Here is a 23,417-nt window from a genome sequence, read left to right as displayed (position 1 = left end):
CTAATAACCTCCCCATGCACAGTATAACCTCACCAAGCCCCTAATAAGCTCCCTGGCCCTGTATATCCTCCGCACGCCCAGTATAACCTCCCCAGACCCCTGATAACCTGCTCAGGCCCCGTATAACCTCCGCAGGCGTTGTATAACCTCACCAGGCCCCTTATAACAACCCAGGCTCCGTTTAACCTCCCCAGGCCCCTAAAAACCTCCACAGGCCTCTAATAACCTCCCCAGGCCACTTACAACCTCCGCAGACACCTAATAACCTCCCTAGGCCCCTAATAACTTCCCCAGGCCCCAATAACCTCCCACAGCCCCGTATAACCTAACCAGGCCCCGTATAACCTCCCCAGGCCCCTAATAAGCTCCCCAGGCCTCTAATAACCTCCCAGGCCCCTAATAACCTCCCTAGGCCCCCATATAACCTCACCATGCCCTTAATAACCTCCTCAGGCCTCTAATAACCTCTCAAGGCCACTTATAACCTCCCCAGGCCCCTAATAACCTCCCTAGGCCTCTAATAACCTCCCCAGCCCAATAACCTCCCCCGGCCCCGTATAATCTCCCCAGGCCCTGTATAACCTCCCCAGGCCCCTAATAAGCTCCCCAGTCCTCTAATAACCTCCCCAGGCCACGTATGACCTCCCCAGGCCCCTAATAACGTCCCTAGGCCCCTAATAGCCTCCCCAGGCCACGTGTAACCTTCCCAGTCCCCTAATAACGTCCCTAGGCCCCTAATAACCTCCCCAGGCCACGTGTAACCTTCCCAGGCCCCTAATAACCTTCTCAGGCCCCTAATAACCTCCCAAAGCCCCTGATAACCTGCCCAGGCCCCGTATAGCCTCCGCAGGCGTTGTAAAACCTTTGACAAGTTTGACCATGGCGCATTAGCACATGACCATTAGGACAAAATGCGTGCTAAAGGAATAACAGGAAAAGTTGGTAGAGGGATCTATAATTTCCTCACAAACAGAACACAGAGTAGTAGTCAACAGAGTAAAGTCCGAGGCAGCTACGGTGAAAAGCTCTGTTCCACAAGGCACAGTACTCGCTCCCATCTTGTTTCTCATCCTCATATCTGACAGACAAGGATGTCAGCCACAGCACCGTGTCTTCCTTTGCAGATGACACCCGAATCTGCATGACAGTGTCTTCCATTGCAGACACTGCAAGGCTCCAGGCGGACATCAACAAAATCTTTCAATGGGCTGCAGAAAACAATATGAAGTTCAACAATATGAAGTTCAGTTACTCGGATATGGTAAACACGAGGAAATTAAATCTTCATCAGAGTACAAAACAAATTCCGGCCACAAAATAAAGTGAAACACCAATGTCAAAGACCTGGGAGTGATCATGTCGGAGGATCTCACCTTCAAGGACCATAACATTGTATCAATCGCATCTGCTAGAAAAATGACAGGATGGATAATGAGAACCTTCAAAACTAGGGATGCCAAGCCCATGATGACACTCTTCAGGTCACTTGTTCTATCTAGGCTGGAATATTGCTGCACACTAACAGCACCTTTCAAGGCAGGTGAAATTGCTGACCTAGAAAATGTACAGAGAACTTTCACGGCACGCATAGCGGAGATAAAACACCTCAATTACTGGGAGCGCTTGAGGTTCCTAAACCTGTATTCCCTGGAACACAGGCGGGAGAGATACATGATTATATACACCTGGAAAATCCTAGAGGGACTAGTGCCGAACTTACACAAGAGAATCGCTCACAACGAAAGCAAAAGACTTGGCAGACGATGCCAATGAAAAGCAGGGATGTCACTAGCACGTTAAGAGACCATACATTAAGTGTCAGGGGCCCGAGACTGTTCAACTGCCTCCCAGTATACATAAGGGGGATTACCAATAGACCCCTGGCAGTCTTCAAGCTGGCACTGGACAAGCACCTAAAGTCGGTACCTGAACAACCGGGCTGCGGCTTGTACGTTGGTTTGCGTGCAGCCAGCAGTAACAGCCTGGTTGATCAGGCTCTGATCCACCAGGAGGCCTGGTCACAGACCGGGCCGCAGGGGCGTTGACCCCCAGAACTCTCTCCAGGTAAACAAGGCCCCTTATAACAACCTGAGGCCCTGTTTAACCTCCCTAGGCCCCCATACAACCTCCCCAGGCCCCATATAACCTCCCTAGGCCCTGTATAACCTCCCCAGGCACCTAATAACCTCCCTATGCCCCTAATAACCTTTTCAGACCCCAATAACCTCCCCGGCCCCATATAACCTCCCCAGGCAGTGTATAACCTCCCAGGCCCCTAATAAGCTCCCCAGGCCTCGAATAACCTCCCCAGGCCATGTATGATCTCCCTAGGCCCCTAATAACCTCCCCAGCCCCCTAATAACCTCCCCAAGCCCCTAATCGCCTCCTTAGGCCCAGTATATCCTCTGCAGGCCCTGTATAACCTCCCCAGGCCCTTAATAACCTGCTAAGACCCAATAGAACCTCACCAGGCAGAATATATCTTACCCAGCCCCTAATAACCTCCCCAGCCCCCTAATAACCTCCCCAGGTCCCTCAACCTCCTTAGGCCCAGTATAACGTCCTGAGGCCCCCAATAACCTCCCCAGGCCCCTAATAACCTTCCTACGCCGCGTGTAACTTCCCCAGGCCAGTATAACCTCACCAGGTCCCGTATATCCTCCCCATACCCTTAACCTCCCCAGGCCCCTAATAAGCTCCCCAGGATCCGAATAACCTACCTAGGCCAATAATAACCTCCCCACGCCCCTAATAACCTCCCCAGTCCCCTAATAACCTCCCTAGGCCCGTAATAACATCCCCTAGCCCCTAATAACCTCCCAACCAACTAATAACCTCCCCAGGCCCCTAATAACCTCCCTAGGCCCGTAATAACATCCCCTAGCCGCTAATAACCTCCCCAACCAACTAATAACCTCCCCATGCCATGTATAACCTCCCCAGGTCCCGTATAACCTCCCCATACCCTTAATAACCTCCCAGGCCCCTAATAACCTCCCCAGGATCCTAATAACCTACCTAGGCCCCTAATAACCTCCCCAGGCCCCTAATAATCTCCCCAGGCCCCTAATAACCTCCCCAGGCCCTGTATATCCTCCCCAGGCCCCTAATATCCCCTAGCACCTAATAACCTCCCCAAGCACTTAATTACCTCCCCATGGAATGGGAATGGGATGGACCCTGACACCCTTTCCCCTACCTAGGAGCTAGCGCGCCTGTGGGAAAAAATCCCAAACGCCAAAAAGGAAGGGCAAAAGGGAGGGGTGGGGAGGAGGAAAGGAAAAAGGGGAGGATGGGAGAGGGAATGGGGGATTAGGGGGGTAATTAGGTTTGGTCTGAGGAAGGAGACCGACAGCTCTAATTCCTCAGACCAAGAGCCTCTTCACCACACCAAGGAGCCCCCCATGAAGACACACAGGAGCGTAATTCCTTGAGTTTTTCACCAAATTTCGTACTCTTGGTGTCATTACCATCGGGAAAAGATTCTCTATCATTTCATAAAAAAAATTAAAAAATTTTGCGACATAGAATGACAATTTTAGAGAGGGGCTTGTGACAGTCACAGGTTAAGCAAGTTTTACATGTGGTTTTAGAGAGGGGCTTGTGACAGTCACAGGTTAAGCAAGTTTTACATGTGGTTTTAGAGAGGGTCTTGTGACAGTCACAGGTTAAGCAAGTTTTACATGTGGTTTAAGAGAGAGTCTTGTGACAGTCACAGGTTAAGCAAGTTTTACATGTAGTTTTAGAGAGGGTCTTGTGACAGTCACAGGTTAAGCAAGTTTTACATGTGGTTTTAGAGAGGGGCTTGTGACAGTCACAGGTTAAGCAAGTTTTACATGTGGTTTTAGAGAGGGGCTTGTGACAGTCACAGGTTAAGCAAGTTTTACATGTGGTTTTAGAGAGGGGCTTGTGACAGTCACAGGTTAAGCAAGTTTTACATGTGGTTTTAGAGAGGGGCTTGTGACAGTCACAGGTTAAGCAAGTTTTACATGTGGTTTTAGAGAGGGGCTTGTGACAGTCACAGGTTAAGCAAGTTTTACATGTGGTTTTAGAGAGAGTCTTGTGACAGTCACAGGTTAAGCAAGTTTTACATGTAGTTTTAGAGAGGGTCTTGTGACAGTCACAGGTTAAGCAAGTTTTACATGTGGTTTTAGAGAGGGGCTTGTGACAGTCACAGGTTAAGCAAGTTTTACATGTGGTTTTAGAGAGGGGCTTGTGACAGTCACAGGTTAAGCAAGTTTTACATGTGGTTTTAGAGAGGGACTTGTGACAGTCACAGGTTAAGCAAGTTTTACATGTGGTTTTAGAGAGGGGCTTGTGACAGTCACAGGTTAAGCAAGTTTTACATGTAGTTTTAGAGAGGGGCTTGTGACAGTCACAGGTTAAGCAAGTTTTACATGTGGTTTTAGAGAGGGACTTGTGACAGTCACAGGTTAAGCAAGTTTTACATGTAGTTTGGTTAACAAAATATTAACAATTAAGTTAACTTACTTGTAAGACAATAAAAAACATTGATCACATGGAATTTTTATTTTAACCAAAGGAAAGAACCATTGTTGTGGACTATCAAATATTTATTGTGTACCAAGACAATAATCAAACTTACTTTCATACTTTCTTTCTGATAGATTTTGTAGTCTTTCTGGCTGGCATAACATGTGTATGTGAGTAACCATCACTGCTGCTGCAGTCATCAGATTCAAGTTTATTTGGTATGGTGGTCAATGAGGCTTCAGCTGAGCCTTTGTAAGGTGACTGGCTGCGTTCAATGTCACATTCTGAGTCACTCTCAGTTTTTGTACTTTCTTCCTCAAATGTTTTTACATTTGCATCTTGTATTCTCTGATCGTCATCACTAGAGAATGAATCAAGAGTTTTAGTTCCTAAGTATTTTACTTTGGTTTCAAACATAGAAACAGTTGGTGCAGATATTTCTTTGCCTTTTTTTAACTTTGATTTTGCAGCGTCACTATGACTTGTACCTTCCACTGCCTTGGACTTCACATAACCATCACTGGATAACTTATCTTTAGACTGTAAACAATCACTTTTGTTCTCATTCTTTTTAAACTCGACATTTTTATTATTGTTCTTGCCAGAGAAAGAATCGGCAGTAAAGTCGTCATCGCTCACTTCTCCGGAGAAGTTATCCTCGGTGGTTTTTCTCACCGTCTTCTGCTTCCGTGGGCTTAACAAATAAACAGGATACTTCTTATTAGGATACACTTCTTCAAATATATCACGTTGAAAGAATGTAAACAATGTCTTGCGATGAACGCCAACGTACAATCTACGCAAATTTTTGTTCATGTTTTTCACATACTGTAACACTTGTTCTGCATATTTTTCCTTAAGTTCTTCACAACGTTCAGTATATCTTTGCTTCTCATCCTTTGACAGGTTTTTCCATTCTTTTAAACACACATTACTAACTTGGGACTGTGATTCACATTTATCTTGGACCAAATGTTTTAACTTCATACGGAAGAGCATAAAAGGGTTCTTAGGAGGTTTGCATGGTTCATCAAGAAACTTTGGGATGGACATTTCAAATTTAATCGTATTTTCAAATGCTTCGGATGGTTTTAACAGTTGACGACGGGTACTTGCAGATGGGGCGGTTTTCTTAGGATTTTCCGTTTTCTTAATTTTACGTCCCTGTGAAAAACATTAGTTAAATAAGTTTTATATATTTTGATAAGATTAATAAGAAATAAACATTATTTTCTTAAGCTGTTATTAAACTACACAAGTTGCTACAGTTTTAAAATAATTAACCAGATAGCAACCAAAAATATATCTGCTGAATTGAAAATGACTTTTCACTTTTCTCTTACTAGCTGTTACCACTCCTTTACCTAGATAGACACCCAAACATTTTACACAATGCAGTCACTAACCCCAATGTCTCCATCACCTAGACACTGACTACATCTCTACTGCCCTGGTTTCTCCTTGTATTTCTTGTATAAGAATTTAACTTAATTGGTTCCTAGGTGGAGTTGTGAAAGGGTTTGTTTTTTGGGTCACCCTGCCTCAGTGGGAGACTGCCAGCGTGTTGAAAATATGCAAATAAATAGTGGTCCCTCGTTTATTGTCGTTAATCCGTTCCTAGAAGTGTGACGATTGTCAAAATCAATTTGAATCAATTTTCCCCATAAGAAATAATGTAAATACAATTAATCCATTCCTGACACCCAGAAGTATTAAAACAATTTTTTTTACATGAAATATAGATGTAGTACATAAACAATACAATGGCATATGATGAATGAAACATTAACAGCATAACACTTACCTTCATTGGCGATTCTTCTTAGTGTATGGAAGACTGGAGGAGGAGAGAGATTGGATTATTTACCGTTTAAAAGGGGAATCCCCTTCCATCAACACCTTAGGTACCAAGTCCTTTTCTGGGGTTACTTCTTTGTTTCTTAATGCCACTAGGACCAGCTTGAGAGTCACTGGAGTCCTGTCTCGCAAAAAAAAACAAAAAGTGTCCAGAGCTCTGTTTCTGGCGTCCCTAAAATGGGCCAAGACTGTCAATTGTACAAGTTGCCAATATGGCTTGCAACATCCTTCTCAGGGTGATGTTTCTCCATAAATCTTTCCATCCTACCCCACATTTCGAAAATCCCCTTAATTTCTGAAGAAGGCACCTTCTTCCATATCTCTTCCTCCTCTGCAGCAAGATTCTGAGCTGCGATCTGTTGCTCTTCCTGCTGAAGCTCTTGCAGCTCCTCTGTGGTTAGCTCTTCATTGTGGTCCTCCACCAACTCTTTCACATCCTCCAAACTCACATCCAACCCCATGGAACTCCCCAGTGCCACAATAGAGTTCACAACTGACACAGGCTCATCAGGGTCAGCCACAAACCCTTCAAAATCCCTCTTGTGGACACAATCTGGCCACAATTTTTTCCAAGCAGAGTTCCAAGTCCTGGTAGTCACTCCCTCCCAAGCCTTACCTATAAGGCTTATGCAATGGAGGATACTAAAGTATTCTTTCCAAAACTCTTAGGGTCGAGTGAGTGTCTAAGGTCACATTAAAGCACCTTTGAAACATTGCTTTCATGTATAGTTTTTTTAAAGTTTGAAATGACCTGCTGGTCCATGGGCTGGAGGAGAGGAGTGGTATTCAGGGGCAAGAACTTTACTGTGATGAACCCAAACTCCTGCAGAATTAGGTCATCCAAGTTTGGAGGATGAGCAGGTGCATTGTCCATTAGCAGGAGGCACTTGAGATCCAATTTCTTTTCCAGGAGGTAATTCTTCACACTAGGGCCAAACACTTCATTGAACCACTCCATGAAAATTTCCCTCGTGACCCCAAGCCTTATTATTAGATCTCCAAAACACACAATTTATAACATTGTTTTTTTTTAACGCTCTGGGATTTTCAGAATGGTACACTAGTAACAGCTTCACTTTGAAATCCCCACTAGCATTAGCACAGAACATGAGCAGCAGCCGGTCTTTCATAGGCTTGTGTCCTGGCAGTTCCTTTTCCTCCTGAGTAATGTAGGTCCTCTTTGGCATTTTCTTCCAAAAGAGGCCTGTTTCGTCACAACTGAACACTTGTTCAGGTTTCAGTCCTTCAGCCTCTATGTACTCCTTGAATTCACTTACAAATTTTGTAGCTGCAATTTTGTCTGAACTGGCAGCCTCGCCATGCCTCATTACACTGTATGCCACTATGGTTCTTAAACCTCTCAGATCAACCTTGGCTGGCCTTAAATTCACAAATATCAGTACTCTTTGCAGGCAATTTCTTTACTAGATCGTCATGCAACTGCCTAGCTTTTTCACAAATAATGTATGTCATAGGACTATCTCCTGTTAATTGTTTGTTGTTTATCCACACCAATAATAACTTTTCAACATCTTCGAGTACTGGTGATCTCATTTTTGTCAGTATATTTACCCCCTTTGCAACAACAGCATCCTTGATTTCCTTTTTCTTGGCCACGATGGGCCAGTTCGGCCACACATACGCCACTTTCATATTGTTCAATGATGTTTTTCTTAAATTCAATCATATTTCTCACCTTTACCAAAGGCTTGGCACTAGGAGCTTTCTTTGGAGCCATGGTAGCTTATTTAGCACTTGCAAGCACTAAAATGAATCGAATATTATGAAATTTCGTATGAACATGTGAGGGGACCATCGCTCACTGGTAAACAATGGCACACTGGCTGGGAAGGGAGGCCGAGGTGGCTCAGAGCCGTGAGTACGCGTCCAGGACGAACGACTATTAGCGAGTCAACTGACCATTTGTGAGCCAATGTTTGGACTAAAATAACGCGACAATTTCCGAAAAGGACAACTATCGAGCTCGACTACTATCAAGGGACCACTGTATCTATCTAGCTCTATCTCTTTTGCTCAAGAGGAACAGTAATGTTATACAGTACTCACAAGTAGTCTCGCTCTCATAAACAATGTTAACTCGTCTTGATTCTCTTCCCAGGCATCCATCTGCATTCTGTACTTCTCCATTTTCTGGAAAACAAATGAATTTCTGCCATTATGCTAAATTTTTAGTAACCCTGAAATTTTGAATTGGAGCTGCCCTACCATTCCTAAAACCATACCTGGCTATGTCTCATTCCCTAGGTAGTGAGGCCAAGCAAAAGTTCAATGTTTCATTGTAAATACAATAATCTAAGAGTGAGGTGTAGCATTCACAGTTTAACACAAGGCACTAGCACCATTATTAATTTGCTTTCATCATTATTAATTTCTGCCGTTATCAATTCACTACATATTCAAATTTCTTGTGAACAGTTCTGATCACTTTACCTTATCTAGTAAAGATTTGTAGTGTAGTTTTCTTGAAGAGGGCAGGTTTTTGTACCTCTCCATTGCCACCACGAGCTTCTCTGAACCTGAAAACTGGTCCAACTCTCCAGCCTTCTGGAGTTCATGATAATACATCATGGTAGGTCTGGTGGGAGGCAGCATTGGCATTCTCCTGTATCTGAAAATATAGGAACATTTCTTATAATACCTTGAATAATATGGGGGATAAAAAGTTACACTATCAATAAATGTAATTAAAGAATGCCCTATCTGTGAATAGGGCACAATCTCATATGCCTCATTAATGAGAAGGGAAGCTACCAAATAAGTATACAAGATTTACCAAGAACAAAAAAAAACAGCAATGCTACCAGAGTAGAAAGCATTCTGAAGGATGGATAAGGAATGGCTCATCTGATAAAAGTTACACATGTCTCAGTACAGTAGTCTCTTGTGTTACAATGAGAGGGAGTTACCATAGTTCTGAGTTATAATTTGCCCCTCAAAGAAGTTTAGTTTTGAGTTGTGGTGAAAAATTGGATATATGATATGCATTTGCTCTTTAATTATGCTATCTGTGTTATCATATCATGGCCCCTAAAGTGTGCAACGACCAGGATATCTACGAAGCTCAAAAAAGGGTTAAAAAACAAGATGCAGGAGTTAGAAGGGCATTGGTGTCCGAGTATGGCTTTCCACCATCAACCATCTCTTATTAAGCAATGACAGGATATTTTACTGGCCGATGAATCCAAGCTAATGAAAATAAGGCAGAAATTATCACACAGATGGAAAGACTTATTACTGTAGATAAGAGAGAAGCAGATGGAGGACAATGCCTGCATGTTATATTTAAGCCAGCCCTTGTAGATTCAGCACTTAGTTCTGATTATAAAAATAATACATCTGAGCATGCAAAGTGCAGGCTGCAGTAAAAGTTGCCCTTACAGGGTTTTGGGATGAATTACCATAGAATCTTATTTTGTGGTTTTGAGTCGATAGTCTTGGGTTACGATACATCTGGAACAGATTAATACTGCAACTCAAGGTACCCATGTATATAATAGTCTTGGGTTAGGATACATCTGGAACAGATTAATACTGCAACTCAAGGTACCCATGTATATAATAGTCTTGGGTTAGGATACATCTGGAACAGATTAATACTGCAACTCAAGGTACCCATGTATATAACACTGCAACTCAAGGTACCCATGTATATAATAGTCTTGGGTTACGATACATCTGGAACAGATTAATACTGCAACTCAAGGTACCCATGTATATAATACTGCAACTCAAGGTACCCATGTATATAATACTGCAACTCAAGGTACCCATGTATATAATACTGCAACTCAAGGTACCCATGTATATAATACTGCAACTCAAGGTACCCATGTATATAATACTGCAACTCAAGGTACCCATGTATATAATACTGCAACTCAAGGTACCCATGTATATAATACTGCAACTCAAGGTACCCATGTATATAATCAGAATATACACAAAATGGAACAATATTACTCACTCAAGGAAGAGCTGTACATCACTTTTGCTAGGACCCTGAATGATGGGAAATACAAAATCAGGATTTTTCTCCACATATTCATCTGCACTTTTCTGTGAAGCAAAATAAAAGCAATTAGGGTAATTCACAAGGCAAATACACAACAAGGAAAAAATGCTGATTGATAGTAATACAGTAATGTATAAAACAAATTTCAACTATGGTGGAACATTAATTTAAACATTAACAGATTAATATCAACATTAAATGCAATCTTTTTGTTTTATACAGTTTATTACTTTTAATCCAAACTGTGCACAACCACAAACTTTCTTCTGCAGCCAAAATTGAGGCATGAACAAAAATCAAGAGAATGTACACTTAGTTGGCAGTCTGCCATCAAGGCAGTGCAACCCAAAGCAAGAGAAACTTTCAACATTCACACAATCCCTATCCTGCAGAGGCACTCAGATTGACAGTTCAGACGTCACTAAACCGCAAATATCCCAAACCTCTCTTTAAAATGCAGGCATTGTACTTCCCCACCTCCAGGACTCAAGTCTGGCTAACCAGTTTCTCTGAATCCCTTCACAAAATATTACCCTGTTTACACTCCAACTGTTCATCAAGTCCCAAAAACTATTCATCTACATTCACTACCTTGGTGGAAAATAAATATGGATTAATTTTCTTAAGAATAAAAAAAGTTTGGTCACCTGCCACTCAAAGTACGTGCCCTTTTCCAAAAATCTGTAATTTTTTATAAAAATTTAAATGTGTGCAGTAGGTGGGATGAGAAGTGTGGAAATAGTGTAATGTGTTCATCATTTATAATCAGCAGTGGACCTGCATTTTGGACCTGCATTTTTGGGGCCCTGAAACTGTTATGGGGATCCTTCACAACCAGCAAAACTATCTTTTTGTATTTAATTACACTAATTAAATTACAGTAGACCCAAAAATTTTAAGCAATGTGGACTAAAGTTGCTTCTGGGGCCCCTGTGGGTTTAGGGGTCCTGAAGCTTCAGCTGATCCTGAAAACAGCTGTGGCTGAAGCAATTCACAAAAATTCCACAGTGTCTAGAGGAAATTATCAAGTGTTTCACTGCTTTCTGGACAACTATTAGCAAGTCACAAAAGTATGAAAACCAAGATGCAAGAGAAAGAAAAAAGAAAAAAGTTGAATGATATGTCCAGTGATGATAAAAACCATCCAGTTTAGACTAAATAATGGTCTGGGATGGAAGAAAATGTCTAGTTTTCTCTCAAAAGTGCAGCTTTTTTGTAAATTATATGTATTATAGTGAGCAATAGCCCTTCAGATTTTAGCAGCTACAAAAGCACTTGCCTTATACTCATAGAACTCTCTGAGTGAAGTAATGATATGCTTCAATTTGTCTTCTTTCTCAAGATTCTGAAACTTCTGTTTCCATTCTTTATATGTCACAGCTTCTTTGTTTGGCAGTTTCTTTTCCTCAGCAATCCAGATCTGTTGAGAAATTGGCTGAGTTAGTTTTCCTTACGATTATCATAATACTACTACTACTAATATGGGTACAACAATTTTCTGGGAGATGATGGTTTGGCACCTTCTGGTCAGGACCAAATTACGAATGCACTAAAATCCCTTAACCCTTTCAGGGTTTTGGCCGTACTAGTATGGCTTACGTGCCAGTGTCCATGATGCACTAGTACGCATAAATTCTAGCGCCTTCAAATCTAGTGGGAGAAAGCTGGTAGGCCTACATATGAAAGAATGGGTCTATGTGGTCAGTGTGCACAGTACAAAAAATCCTGCAGCACACAGTGCATAATGAGAAAAAACTTTGACTGTGTTTTTGGATTAAAACTACTTTGCACTATATTTTCATATGGTATTTGTTGTTGTATTCTAGTTTTCCTGGTCTCATTGTATAGAATGAGAGACATTACAGAAATCGAGATGATTTTGACTGGTTTTACAATGACAAGTACCTTGAAATTGAGCTCAAAGTAGCAGAAATGTTCGATTTTTACCAAAGTTCAAAAGTAAACAAATCATGCTAAGCGTCCAATACACGTCAACTGGCGAGTAATATTCTTTCACAAGTGCGCTGATATTATTTATACCATTTCTACACTAACGCAGTAGTCTGCATAACAGTAAATCTTATTTTTTTGTGTGAGAAAAAAAAATTCAAAGTGGAAAGCAAAAGAAATGTAAGAGGGGCCTGGGGACGTGACTAATGAACAGAGGAAACATTATTTTAGTGCCAGGAATGTCTTGTTTATTCTGGACCCTATTTGGAAATTGGCATCTTTTGAAATTTGTGTGATATTGGCAAAATTGCTTAATTCTGACCACTGTATTGGATAGAAACAAACACATGCAGTTTAATGTTTATTGACAATGTTTCGCTCACACAGTGGGCTTTTTCAAGTCACAAACAGATCTACCTGGGGTGGAAGGTACATGAGTATTTATAGTCAGGTTCAAAATGTTGATGTCAGGTGGAGAATGTTGCATCTGATGATCTACCAGGTGGGGTTATAGAGTCTAAAATCTTGGGTAGCTTGGCAGGGGTATTGGACAAGTTGTGAGCAGACCTTCTGCAGTGTTCTATGTTCTTATGTGGGATAGCGATGAAGAAGTTTCTTGGCAAGTGGTTCAGCTATGTTATAGAAGCCATTGTTCTGGTTGAAATTGTTGGTTATAGAGATAAGCGATGATTCCAGGATTCTTCGGTATTGAGTGTTGTCTTCTGTGGCGATAAGTCTAGATCTGTTTGTGACTTTAAAAAGCCCACTGTGTGGGTGAAATGTTGTCAATAAAAGATCACAGGTGTTTACAGTGAAACATATAAGTGAACAGTATTTAGATAAGGCTATAGAGGTCTTTGTGGCATTTATGGATTTGGAAAAGGCGTATGACAGGGTGGATAAGGGGGAAATGTGGCAGATGTTGCAGGTGTATGGTGTAGGAGGTAGGTTACTGAAAGCAGTGAAGAGATTTTACGAGGATAGTGAGGCTCACGTTAGAGTACATAGGAAAGAGGGAAATTATTTCCCAGTAAAAGTAGGCCTTGTAGGTAGTAGGTTGGTAGACAGCAACCGCCCAGGGAGGTACTACCGTCCTGCCAAGTGTGTAAAACGAAAGCCTGTAATTGTTTTGCATGATGGTAGGATTGCTGGTGTCCTTTTTTCTGTCTCATGAACATGCAAGATTTCAGGTACGTCTTGCTACTTCTACTTACACTTAGGTCACACTACACATACATGTACAAGCACATATATACACACCCCTCTGGGTTTTCTTCTATTTTCTTTCTAGTTCTTATTCTTGTTTATTTCCTCTTATCTCCATGGGGAAGTGGAACAGAATTCTTCCTCCGTAAGCCATGCGTGTTGTAAGAGGCAACTAAAATGCCGGGAGCAAGGGGCTAGTAACCTCTTCTCCTGTATATATTACTAAATGTAAAAGGAGAAACTTTCGTTTTTCCTTTTGGGCCACCCCGCCTCGGTGGGATACGGCCGGTGTGTTGAAAGAAAGAAGAAGAAAAGTAGGCCTTAGACAGGGATGTGTGATGTCACCGTGGTTGTTTAATATTTTTATAGATGGGTTGTAAGAGAAGTAAATGCGAGGGTCTTGACAAGAGGCGTGGAGTTAAAAGATAAGGAATCACACATAAAGTGGGAGTTGTCACAGTTGCTCTTTGCTGATGACACTGTGCTCTTGGGAGATTCTGAAGAGAAGTTGCAGAGATTGGTGGATGAATTTGGTAGGGTGTGCAAAAGAAGAAAATTGAAAGTGAATACAGGAAAGAGTAAGGTTATGAGGATAACAAAAATATTAGGTGATGAAAGATTGGATATCAGATTGGAGAGAGAGAGTATGGAGGAGGTGAATGTATTCAGATATTTGGGAGTGGACGTGTCAGCGGATGGGTCTATGAAGGATGAGGTGAATCATAGAATTGATGAGGGGAAAAGTGTGAGTGGTGCACTTAGGAGTCTGTGGAGACAAAGAACTTTGTCCTTGGAGGCAAAGAGGGGAATGTATGAGAGTATAGTTTTACCAACACTCTTATATGGGTGTGAAGCATGGGTGATGAATGTTGCAGTGAGGAGAAGGCTGGAGGCAGTGGAGATGTCATGTCTGAGGGCAATGTGTGGTGTGAATATAATGCAAAGAATTCATAGTTTGGAAGTTAGGAGGAGGTGCGGGATTACCAAAACTGTTGTCCAGAGGGCTGAAGAAGGGTTGTTGAGGTGGTTCGGACATGTAGAGAGAATGGAGCGAAACAGAATGACTTCAAGAGTGTATCAGTCTGTAGTGGAAGGAAGGTGGGGTAGGGGTCGGCCTAGGAAAGGTTGGAGGGAGGGGGTAAAGGAGGTTTTGTGTGCGAGGGGCTTGGACTTCCAGCAGGCGTGCGTGAGCGTGTTTGATAGGAGTGAATGGAGACGAATGGTTTTTAATATTTGACGTGCTGTTGGAGTGTGAGCAAGGTAACATTTATGAAGGGGTTCAGGGAAACCGGCAGGCCGGACTTGAGTCCTGGAGATGGGAAGTACAGTGCTTGCACTCTGAAGGAGGGGTGTTAATGTTGCAGTTTAAAAACTGTAGTGTAACGCACCCTTCTGGCAAGACAGTGATGGAGTGAATGATGGTGAAAGTTTTTCTTTTTCGGGCCACCCTGCCTTGGTGGGAATCGGCCAGTGTGATAATAAAAAAAAAAAAAAAAAAAAAAAAAATCACATTAAACTGCATGTGTGTTTATGTTTCCATTGTGTCGGTATTTTATACTATTTATTTTCACTGTATTGGATAGTTGAAATCGGTAAATTGGTGGTTTCTTGTACTCATTCAATAGAACAAAATGGAGTTCTAGCGAAATAGTTATGATTTTTGTCGACTAGTACATTGGAATTGGCTGAAAATAGGGCTCAAAGTAGGCAAAATCGCCGATGCATAAACATCGTTGAGACCGCTAACTTTGCGAGAGCATAATTCCGTAAGTTTTCGATCAAATTTCATACTTTTGGTGTCATTATGATCGGGAAAAGTTTCTCTATCTTTTCATAAGAAAAAATAATTTTTTTTTTTGAAATTTGGGGGACCCTGAGAACAAGTCTGAGAGGGCCTGTGGACCCTGAAAGGGTTAACAACCAGACTAGTTTACACTGCCCACAGGATGGGTATGGGGTACACATTAAACTATTAATTGGGCAGCTACAGATGACAGTGTGCACTCATTATTTACACTGAAGTTGGTGGCGATAAATTGATTCAATGCGATTTTTTTTTTTATACTTACATTTAACCCTAGCTATGGTGAAGCTGAAAGACTTTCCGCTGACAAACTAAACTGTCAGGTGTATTAATCAGAGAACAATGCACCTTGGTGACGGAACAAGAGCTAATTAATCTATCTGATGCATGAACAATTACACAGGAAAAGATTAAAGGACTTTAAACAACTTTGTTTGGGTGAAATGTTGTAAAAGATTAGTGCTACAGTTATAAAAATAAAATTTATAAAATTTACTGCTCTAGGAGCAACATGACCTGTGTTGGTCAAGCAAAAATGGGTAATCCAGCAAGGAAAAAATTGAAGCTATTCCTCCCATCCTGATTATTTCCTATTTTACAGGTACTTTGCGATCGAGAGCTTTCCAGTGAATATAATAATTTATAGTACAGCAATTTGTAAAGACTAACCAGTAAAAGAAGTAAGTAACAAATGCCCAATAAAATAATACCTGTATTAACAATTGTATATAAAAAAAATTGTCCTGGAACCTTGTTCCCTCCAAATATACACGATGCATCAGAAATAATTTTATAGAGGTAAAAGTACATGTGACAAATTGAACTGCTATGTTTAACTGTTGTGGGATCAGGCGAGGTGAAAATGCGAGGTCAGGCGAGGTGAACACCTGAGGTGAGTTCAGGAGACAGGTCCTAGGTGATCCCACAACAGCTCACTTGACCTGACCTTAGTGAAGTTCAGCTTACTTCACATATACTAATGTAGCTGACAAATTATGCCCACCATAACACTGTTGACAATATGTGACTATGTACTATTAACTACAAACAACTATCTTACCTCAAGTGGTGATCTAGGAAGGTCAAATGGACACATCTTTCTCATTTTATTTCTGAAGGTAAAAAAATGTTTAAATATTATAACAACATTAATGATATAAAAGCAGCAAGGCATAAAAAATCTTTAACAAATGCCTAAAGTGAATTTTATTTTTTTATTAACACATCAACCGATTCCCACGAAGGCGGGGCGGCCCGAAAAACAAACTTTCATCATTCACTCCATCACTCAAGCCAGAGGGGTGCTTTACACTTCAGTTATAAAACTGCAACATTAACACCCCTCCTTCAGAGTGTAGACACTGTACTTCCCATCTCCAGGACTCAAGTCCGACCTGCCGGTTTCCCTGAATCCCTTCATAAATGTTACTTTCTTCACACTCCAACAGCATGTCAAGTATTAAAAAAATTTGCCTCCACTCACTCCTATCAAATACACTCATGCATGCTTGCTGGAAGTCCAAGCCCCTTGTACACAAAACCTTAACCCCCTCCCTCCAATCTTTTCTAGGCCGATCCCTACCCCGCCTTCCCTCCACTACAGATTTATACACTAAGTCATTCTGTTTTGTTCCATTCTCTCTACATGTCCAAACCACCTCAACCCTCTGGATAATAGTTTTGGTAATCCCACACCTCCCAATTTCCAAGCTACGAATTCTCTGCACTATATTCACACTACACATAGCAAAGACATGACATCTCCACTGCCTCCAGCCTTCTCCTTGTTGCAACATTCATTACCCATGCTTCACACCCACAGTGTTGGTATAACTATTCTCGCTTGCATTCCCCTCTTTGCTTCCACCGACAGATTTTTGTCTCCACAGACTCCTAAGTGCACCACTCGCCCTTTTTCCCCCTCATCAATTCTATGATTCACCTCATCCTTCATAGACCCATCTGCTGACAAGTCCACTCCTAATTATCTGAATACCTTCACCTCCTCCATACTCTCTCCCTCCAATCTGATATCTAGTCTTTTGTCACCCAATCATTGTTATCCTCATCACCTTACTCTTTCCTATATTCACTTAACCCCTTGACTGTCGCAACCCCCAATCCTGAGGTGTCTCCTGGTGTCGCAAAATTTCAAAAAAAAAAAAAAAATTCTCATGAAATGATAAGAGAATCTTTTCCCGATTGTAATGACACCAAAAAAACTAAATTTGATGGAAAACTGGCGGAATTATGCTCTCGCGAAGTTAGCGACCTCGGCGATATTTACAAAGCGGTGATTTCGCCCACTTTGAGCCCTATTTTCGGCTAATTCCGGTGTTCCAGTCGACCAAACTCATAGCGATTTCTTTAGAACTCCATTTTTTCTATCGATTGAGTGTAAGAAACTGCCCATTTACCGATTTCAACTACCCAATAATGTGGTCAGAAATTTGCAATTTGGCCAATTTCACAAAAACTAAAAAATATGACAATTTCAAAATAAGGTCCAGAATGAACAATGCAGACATTCCTGGCTCTAAAATAACATTTTCTTTGCTCATCAGTCATGTCTCAAGGCCCCTCTGATATTACTCTTGTTTTCTATTTTGAATTTTTATTCAAACAAAAAATAGAAGACTTACTATTATGCAGACTACTGCAATATTGTAATAATTGTATAAATAACATCAACCCATTCATGACTGCATATTAGAATGGCTAGTTGGACATTTATTGGACAATGACATCATTTGTTTACTTTTGAACATTGGCAAAAATCAAACATTTCCCCTACTTTGAGCTCGATTTCCAGGTTCTTTTTATAGTAAAATCAATCAAAATCACCTCTATTTCTATAATAAGTTTTCCATTTTATCAAATGAGACCAGGAAAACGAGAATACAACCATAGATATTATACGAAAATAGACCACAAAGTCGGCATTTTAATTAAAAAAAAACGGACAAAGTTTTTTTTTCTCATTATGCACTGCGTGCTCCAGGATTTTTTTTATATGGTGCATACTGACCACACAGACCCATTCTCTCACAACTGGGCCTACCAGCTTTCTCCTGCTTGATTTGAAGCCGCTAGAATTTATGAGTATATATACTGTACATCAAACATGGTACCTCGTAAGACGTATATATACGGCCGCGACAGTCAAAGGGTTAATTTTCTTTTTACATACCCTACCAAATTCATCCACCAACCTCTGCAACTCTTCAGAATCTCCCAAAAGCAGTGTCATCTGCAAAGAGCAACTTTGACAACTCCCACTTAGTGTTTGATTCTTTATCTTTTAACTCCACACCTGCCAAGGCCCTCGCAGTCACTTCTTACAACCCCATCTATAAATATGTTGAACAGCCACAGTGACATCACACATCCTTGTCTAAGCCCTACTTTTACTGGGAAACTCCCTCTCCTACATACTCTAACCTGAGCCTCACTATCCTCGTAAAAACTTCACCGTTTTCAGTAAACTACCTCCTATACCATACACCTGCCGAATTGCTTCCCTATCCACCCTGTCATATGCCTTTTCCAAATCCATAAATGCAACAAAAACCTCTTTAGCATCATCTAAATACTGTTCACCTATGTTTCAATGTAAACACTTGGTCTACATGCCCCCTACTTTTCGTAAAGCCTCCTTGTTCATTTGCCATCCTACTCTGTCTTACTCTTAATTCTTTCAATAACTACCATACGCTTTACCAGGTATACTCAACAGACTCATTCCCTATAATTTTTGCACTTAACCCTTTGAGGGTCCGTCCCGTAGATCTACGACTTTACGTTCAGGGTCCAAACCATAGATCTACGTCATGAGCTCAGCTCACTCTGATAAACTGTGACTGGTACATTTGGGCCTAGATACGAGAGAATACATCTATGTGGTATGTGTGCACCACATAAAACAGATCCTGCAGCACGCTGTGTATAATGAGAGAAAAAAACTGAAATCATGATTTTTCGATTAAAACAGCGACTTTGCAGTGTTTTTCCGTATGTTTTTTATAGTTCTATTTGCGATTTCTTGGTCTCATTTGATAGAATGGAAGACATATTACAGAAATAGAGATGATTTTGATTGGTTTTAGCACTGGAAATGGCTTGAAACTGAGCTCAAAGTAGCAGAAATGTTAATTTTTTGCCGATATTCAAGAGTAAACAAACGACCTCACACGTCTAATACACGCCAGCTGGTGGGTCTAATATGCATTCACAAATATGGTGATGATATTTATACAATTATTACAGTATTGCATAACAGTAAATCTTCTATTTTTTGGTGTGAATAAAAATTCATTACGTGAATAAAAAATCAAAATGGAATTTATTTGTAAAGCCTCAAAACATAACTAATGAACAGAGGAAATGTTAGTTTAGTTCCAGGAATACCTACATTGTTTATTCTGGACCCTATTTTGAAATTGGAATATTTTGAACTTTGTGTTAAATTGGCCAAATTAACAATTTCCGATCACTTTAATTTGTAGTTGAAACAGTTGACTTGGCGATTTCTTGTGCTCAATCGATAGAATAGAAGTAATACTAGTGAAATAGCTAAGAATTTGGTTGACTGGAATAATGTAATTGGCCTAAAATGGGAGTCAAAGTCGGCAAAATCGCTGATTCGTAAATATCGCTGACACATCAAAATTCGCGAGAGCATAATTTCGTCAATTTTCCATCAAATTTCGTACTTTTTGTTTTATTACCTTCACAAAAAGATTCTCTACCATTTCATAAGAAAAAATAACAAATTTTTTTTTTTGAAAATTCTTGGACACTGGGGCACCACTTCAGATTTGGGCCTTGGACCCTGAAGGGGTTAAGTGAATATCACAGGAACAAGAACTATTAAGTTTTATATAGGAAATAAGTCAAAGCTGAAGTTAACATTTACCTGCCATCTTATACGATAAAGAGAAAAAATAAATCGTGCCGGGCGCAAAAGTATTTAATGTGCTTTACAATTCACATTCAAGTCAAAACAGTAGTACCTTACTGCTACAGGTTTAATTTTACTTTAGTATCAGAACCCAGATGTTTCCTCTATATTAATCTGCTTCCTACTACTATTAATTTTTATTCTTTGAATCACTTAACACCAGCTGTCCCCCCACAGTAGTAGGAGGCCACTTTAGGAAAAAACACCTTCACTAGCACTCAATCACATTCTTGCCAGAGATGCACCAACATTACAGTTCAGATGCCCTTCCAAACTGCAACATCCCCACCTCTCCTTCAGAGTGCAGGCTCTACTTCCCACCTCCAGGATTCAAGTCTGGCTAATAGGTTTTTTTTAAATTCCCTCATAAATGTTACCTTGCTCACACACCAACACATCACATAAAAACCATTTGCCTCGACTCACTCCTAACACACACACACACACACATATATATATGCCCTGGTGGATGTGCAAGCTCCTTGCATACAAAACTTCCTTTATCCTCAACCTCCAACTTCTTATAGGATGACCCCTACCCCTACCTTCCCTCCACTATAGATTGATACACCCTGCAAGTCATACTTATTTTCCTCAGTCCTCATTATACAGTGTCATTTTCCTGATTATCTTGAAATTTGCCTTTTTGTGTTCTTGAAGGTAAGGTCGGCTGACGTTACACCTGGATCCTTCACAAGTTCCTTTCATTCTAACTGGTGATCTTGTGTTTTAAACAGTGCTCCTTTTCTTAATTCAGGTTTTCCTTATCTAAGCATTTGGAACTTCACACCACTGAAAGTTATTTTCCATTGTCCAGTGAATGACTGATTATTTCTTGAAATTCTTCCATGTCTTCTACTGAGGTGCTTTCACGCATACAGTACAGCAGACGACCATAATTCACACACTTTACATTTATGAAAACTGCTAATAATGATTTCCATGACTTATAGACTGAAAGAATTCTGGAAAAAAATAGGGTTGCATTCTTCAGACCTTTGAGAGACCTATAATTTTTTTGCATTTTTCACTGTGTTCAGCAATCCAGTAAAACAATCATATTGGTCTCAAAAATTTTTTTCATATTTTATTCACTGCCAGTGATGAACCTTCTGTGATTAATGGTTCAATTCTACTGGTAGTTTTTAACTAGAATTTTGTATGTGCAAATATTTGTAGTTTCTTGCCATATCCTTGACAGTTTCTTGTTCCTAGTTGTACTTTAGCTCATTCCAGCACAACACATAGACAACACCAACTTCATTATGTGTATTAGTGACTATACTCTACATGACCAAAATGCTATAGCTATATACTTATCCAAACTTCCCACCACTACAGATATCAGTACTAAAACTCAACACACAACTCAGGATATAATTATTTTTTTTTTTATTATCACACTGGCCGATTCCCACCAAGGCAGGGTGGCCCAAAAAAGAAAAACTTTCACCATCATTCACTCCATCACTGTCTTGCCAGAAGGGTGCTTTACACAACAGTTTTTAAACTGCAACATTAACACCCCTCCTTCAGAGTGCAGGCACTGTACTTCCCATCTCCAGGACTCAAGTCCGGCCTGCCGGTTTCCCTGAACCCCTTCATAAATGTTACTTTGCTCACACTCCAACAGCACGTCAAGTATTAAAAACCATTTGTCTCCATTCACTCCTATCAAACACGCTCATGCATGCCTGCTGGAAGTCCAAGCCCCTCGCACACAAAACCTCCTTTACCCCCTCCCTCCAACCTTTCCTAGGCCGACCCCTACCCCGCCTTCCTTCCACTACAGACTGATACACTCTTGAAGTTATTCTGTTTCGCTCCATTCTCTCCACATGTCCGAACCACCTCAACAACCCTTCCTCAGCCCTCTGGACAACAGTTTTGGTAATCCCGCACCTCCTCCTAACTTCCAAACTACGAATTCTCTGCATTATATTCATACTACACATTGCCCTCAGACATGACATCTCCACTGCCTCCAGCCTTCTCCTCGCTGCAACATTCATCACCCACGCTTCACACCCATATAAGAGCGTTGGTAAAACTATACTCTCATACATTCCCCTCTTTGCCTCCAAGGACAAAGTTCTTTGTCTCCACAGACTCCTAAGTGCACCACTCACTCCTTTTGCCTCATCAATTCTATGATTCACCTCATCTTTCATAGACCCATCCGCTGACACGTCCACTCCCAAACATCTGAATACGTTCACCTCCTCCATACTCTCTCCCTCCAATCTGGTATCCAATCTTTCATCACCTAATCTTTTTGTTATATCTAAATACTGTTCACTTATATGTTTCACTGTAAACACCTGGTCTACACACCCCCTACCTTTCCTAAAGCCTCCTTGTTCATCTGCTATCCTATTCTCCGTCTTACTCTTAATTCTTTCAATAATAACTCTATCATACACTTTGCCAGGTATACTCAACAGACTTATCCCCCTATAATTTTTGCACTCTCTTTTATCCCCTTTGCCTTTATACAAAGGAACTATGCATGCTCTCTGCCAATCCCTAAGTACCTTACCCTCTTCCATACATTTATTAAATAATTGCACCAACCACTCCAAAACTATATCCCCACCTGCTTTTAACATTTCTATCTTTATCCCATCAACCCCGGCTGCCTTACCCCCTTTCATTTTACCTACTGCCTCACAAACTTCCCCCACACTCACAACTGGCTCTTCTTCACTCCTACAAGATGTTATTCCTCCTTGCCCTATACACGAAATCACAGCTTCCCTATCTTCATCAACATTTAACAATTCCTCAAAATATTCCCTCCATCTTCCCAATACCTCTAACTCTCCATTTAATAACTCTCCTCTCCTATTTTTAACTGACAAATCCATTTGTTCTCTAGGCTTTCTTAACTTGTTAATCTCACTCCAAAACTTTTTCTTATTTTCAACAAAATTTGTTGATAACATCTCACCCACTCTCTCATTTGCTCAGGATATAAATAACCATAATTTAAACCTAGAAGATGATTGATCACGTTGACCCTGATCTAAACCTACATAATCTGACACACAATCAAAACCTATTGGAAAGTAACTGCCTTTACTACACAGCATCACAAGCCAGCACTATCCTAA

General features: G+C 40.8%; 1 protein-coding gene across 2 annotated transcripts in view; it reads right to left on the bottom strand.

Annotated features, from left to right (window-relative positions):
• Positions 1-4,515: 4,515 nt before the first annotated feature.
• The window catches only part of LOC128702514 (nucleolar transcription factor 1-B), a 65,389-nt gene continuing 46,487 nt past the window's right edge, over positions 4,516-23,417 (bottom strand). For both annotated transcript variants that reach the window (XM_070079944.1, XM_070079945.1), the window contains exons 9-14: positions 16,405-16,456; positions 11,664-11,804; positions 10,337-10,428; positions 8,803-8,980; positions 8,419-8,502; positions 4,516-5,658 (exon numbers count right to left, since the gene is read on the bottom strand). In XM_070079944.1, coding sequence (XP_069936045.1) covers positions 4,609-5,658; positions 8,419-8,502; positions 8,803-8,980; positions 10,337-10,428; positions 11,664-11,804; positions 16,405-16,456 — 1,597 coding nt within the window. In that variant the 3' untranslated portion in view covers positions 4,516-4,608. The remainder of the gene's footprint in view (positions 5,659-8,418; positions 8,503-8,802; positions 8,981-10,336; positions 10,429-11,663; positions 11,805-16,404; positions 16,457-23,417) is intronic.

This window comes from Cherax quadricarinatus, unplaced genomic scaffold (genome assembly GCF_038502225.1).
Source record: "Cherax quadricarinatus isolate ZL_2023a unplaced genomic scaffold, ASM3850222v1 Contig53, whole genome shotgun sequence".
Taxonomy (NCBI): Eukaryota; Metazoa; Arthropoda; class Malacostraca; order Decapoda; family Parastacidae; genus Cherax; species Cherax quadricarinatus.
This window is presented reverse-complemented; position numbering and strand designations above follow the sequence as displayed.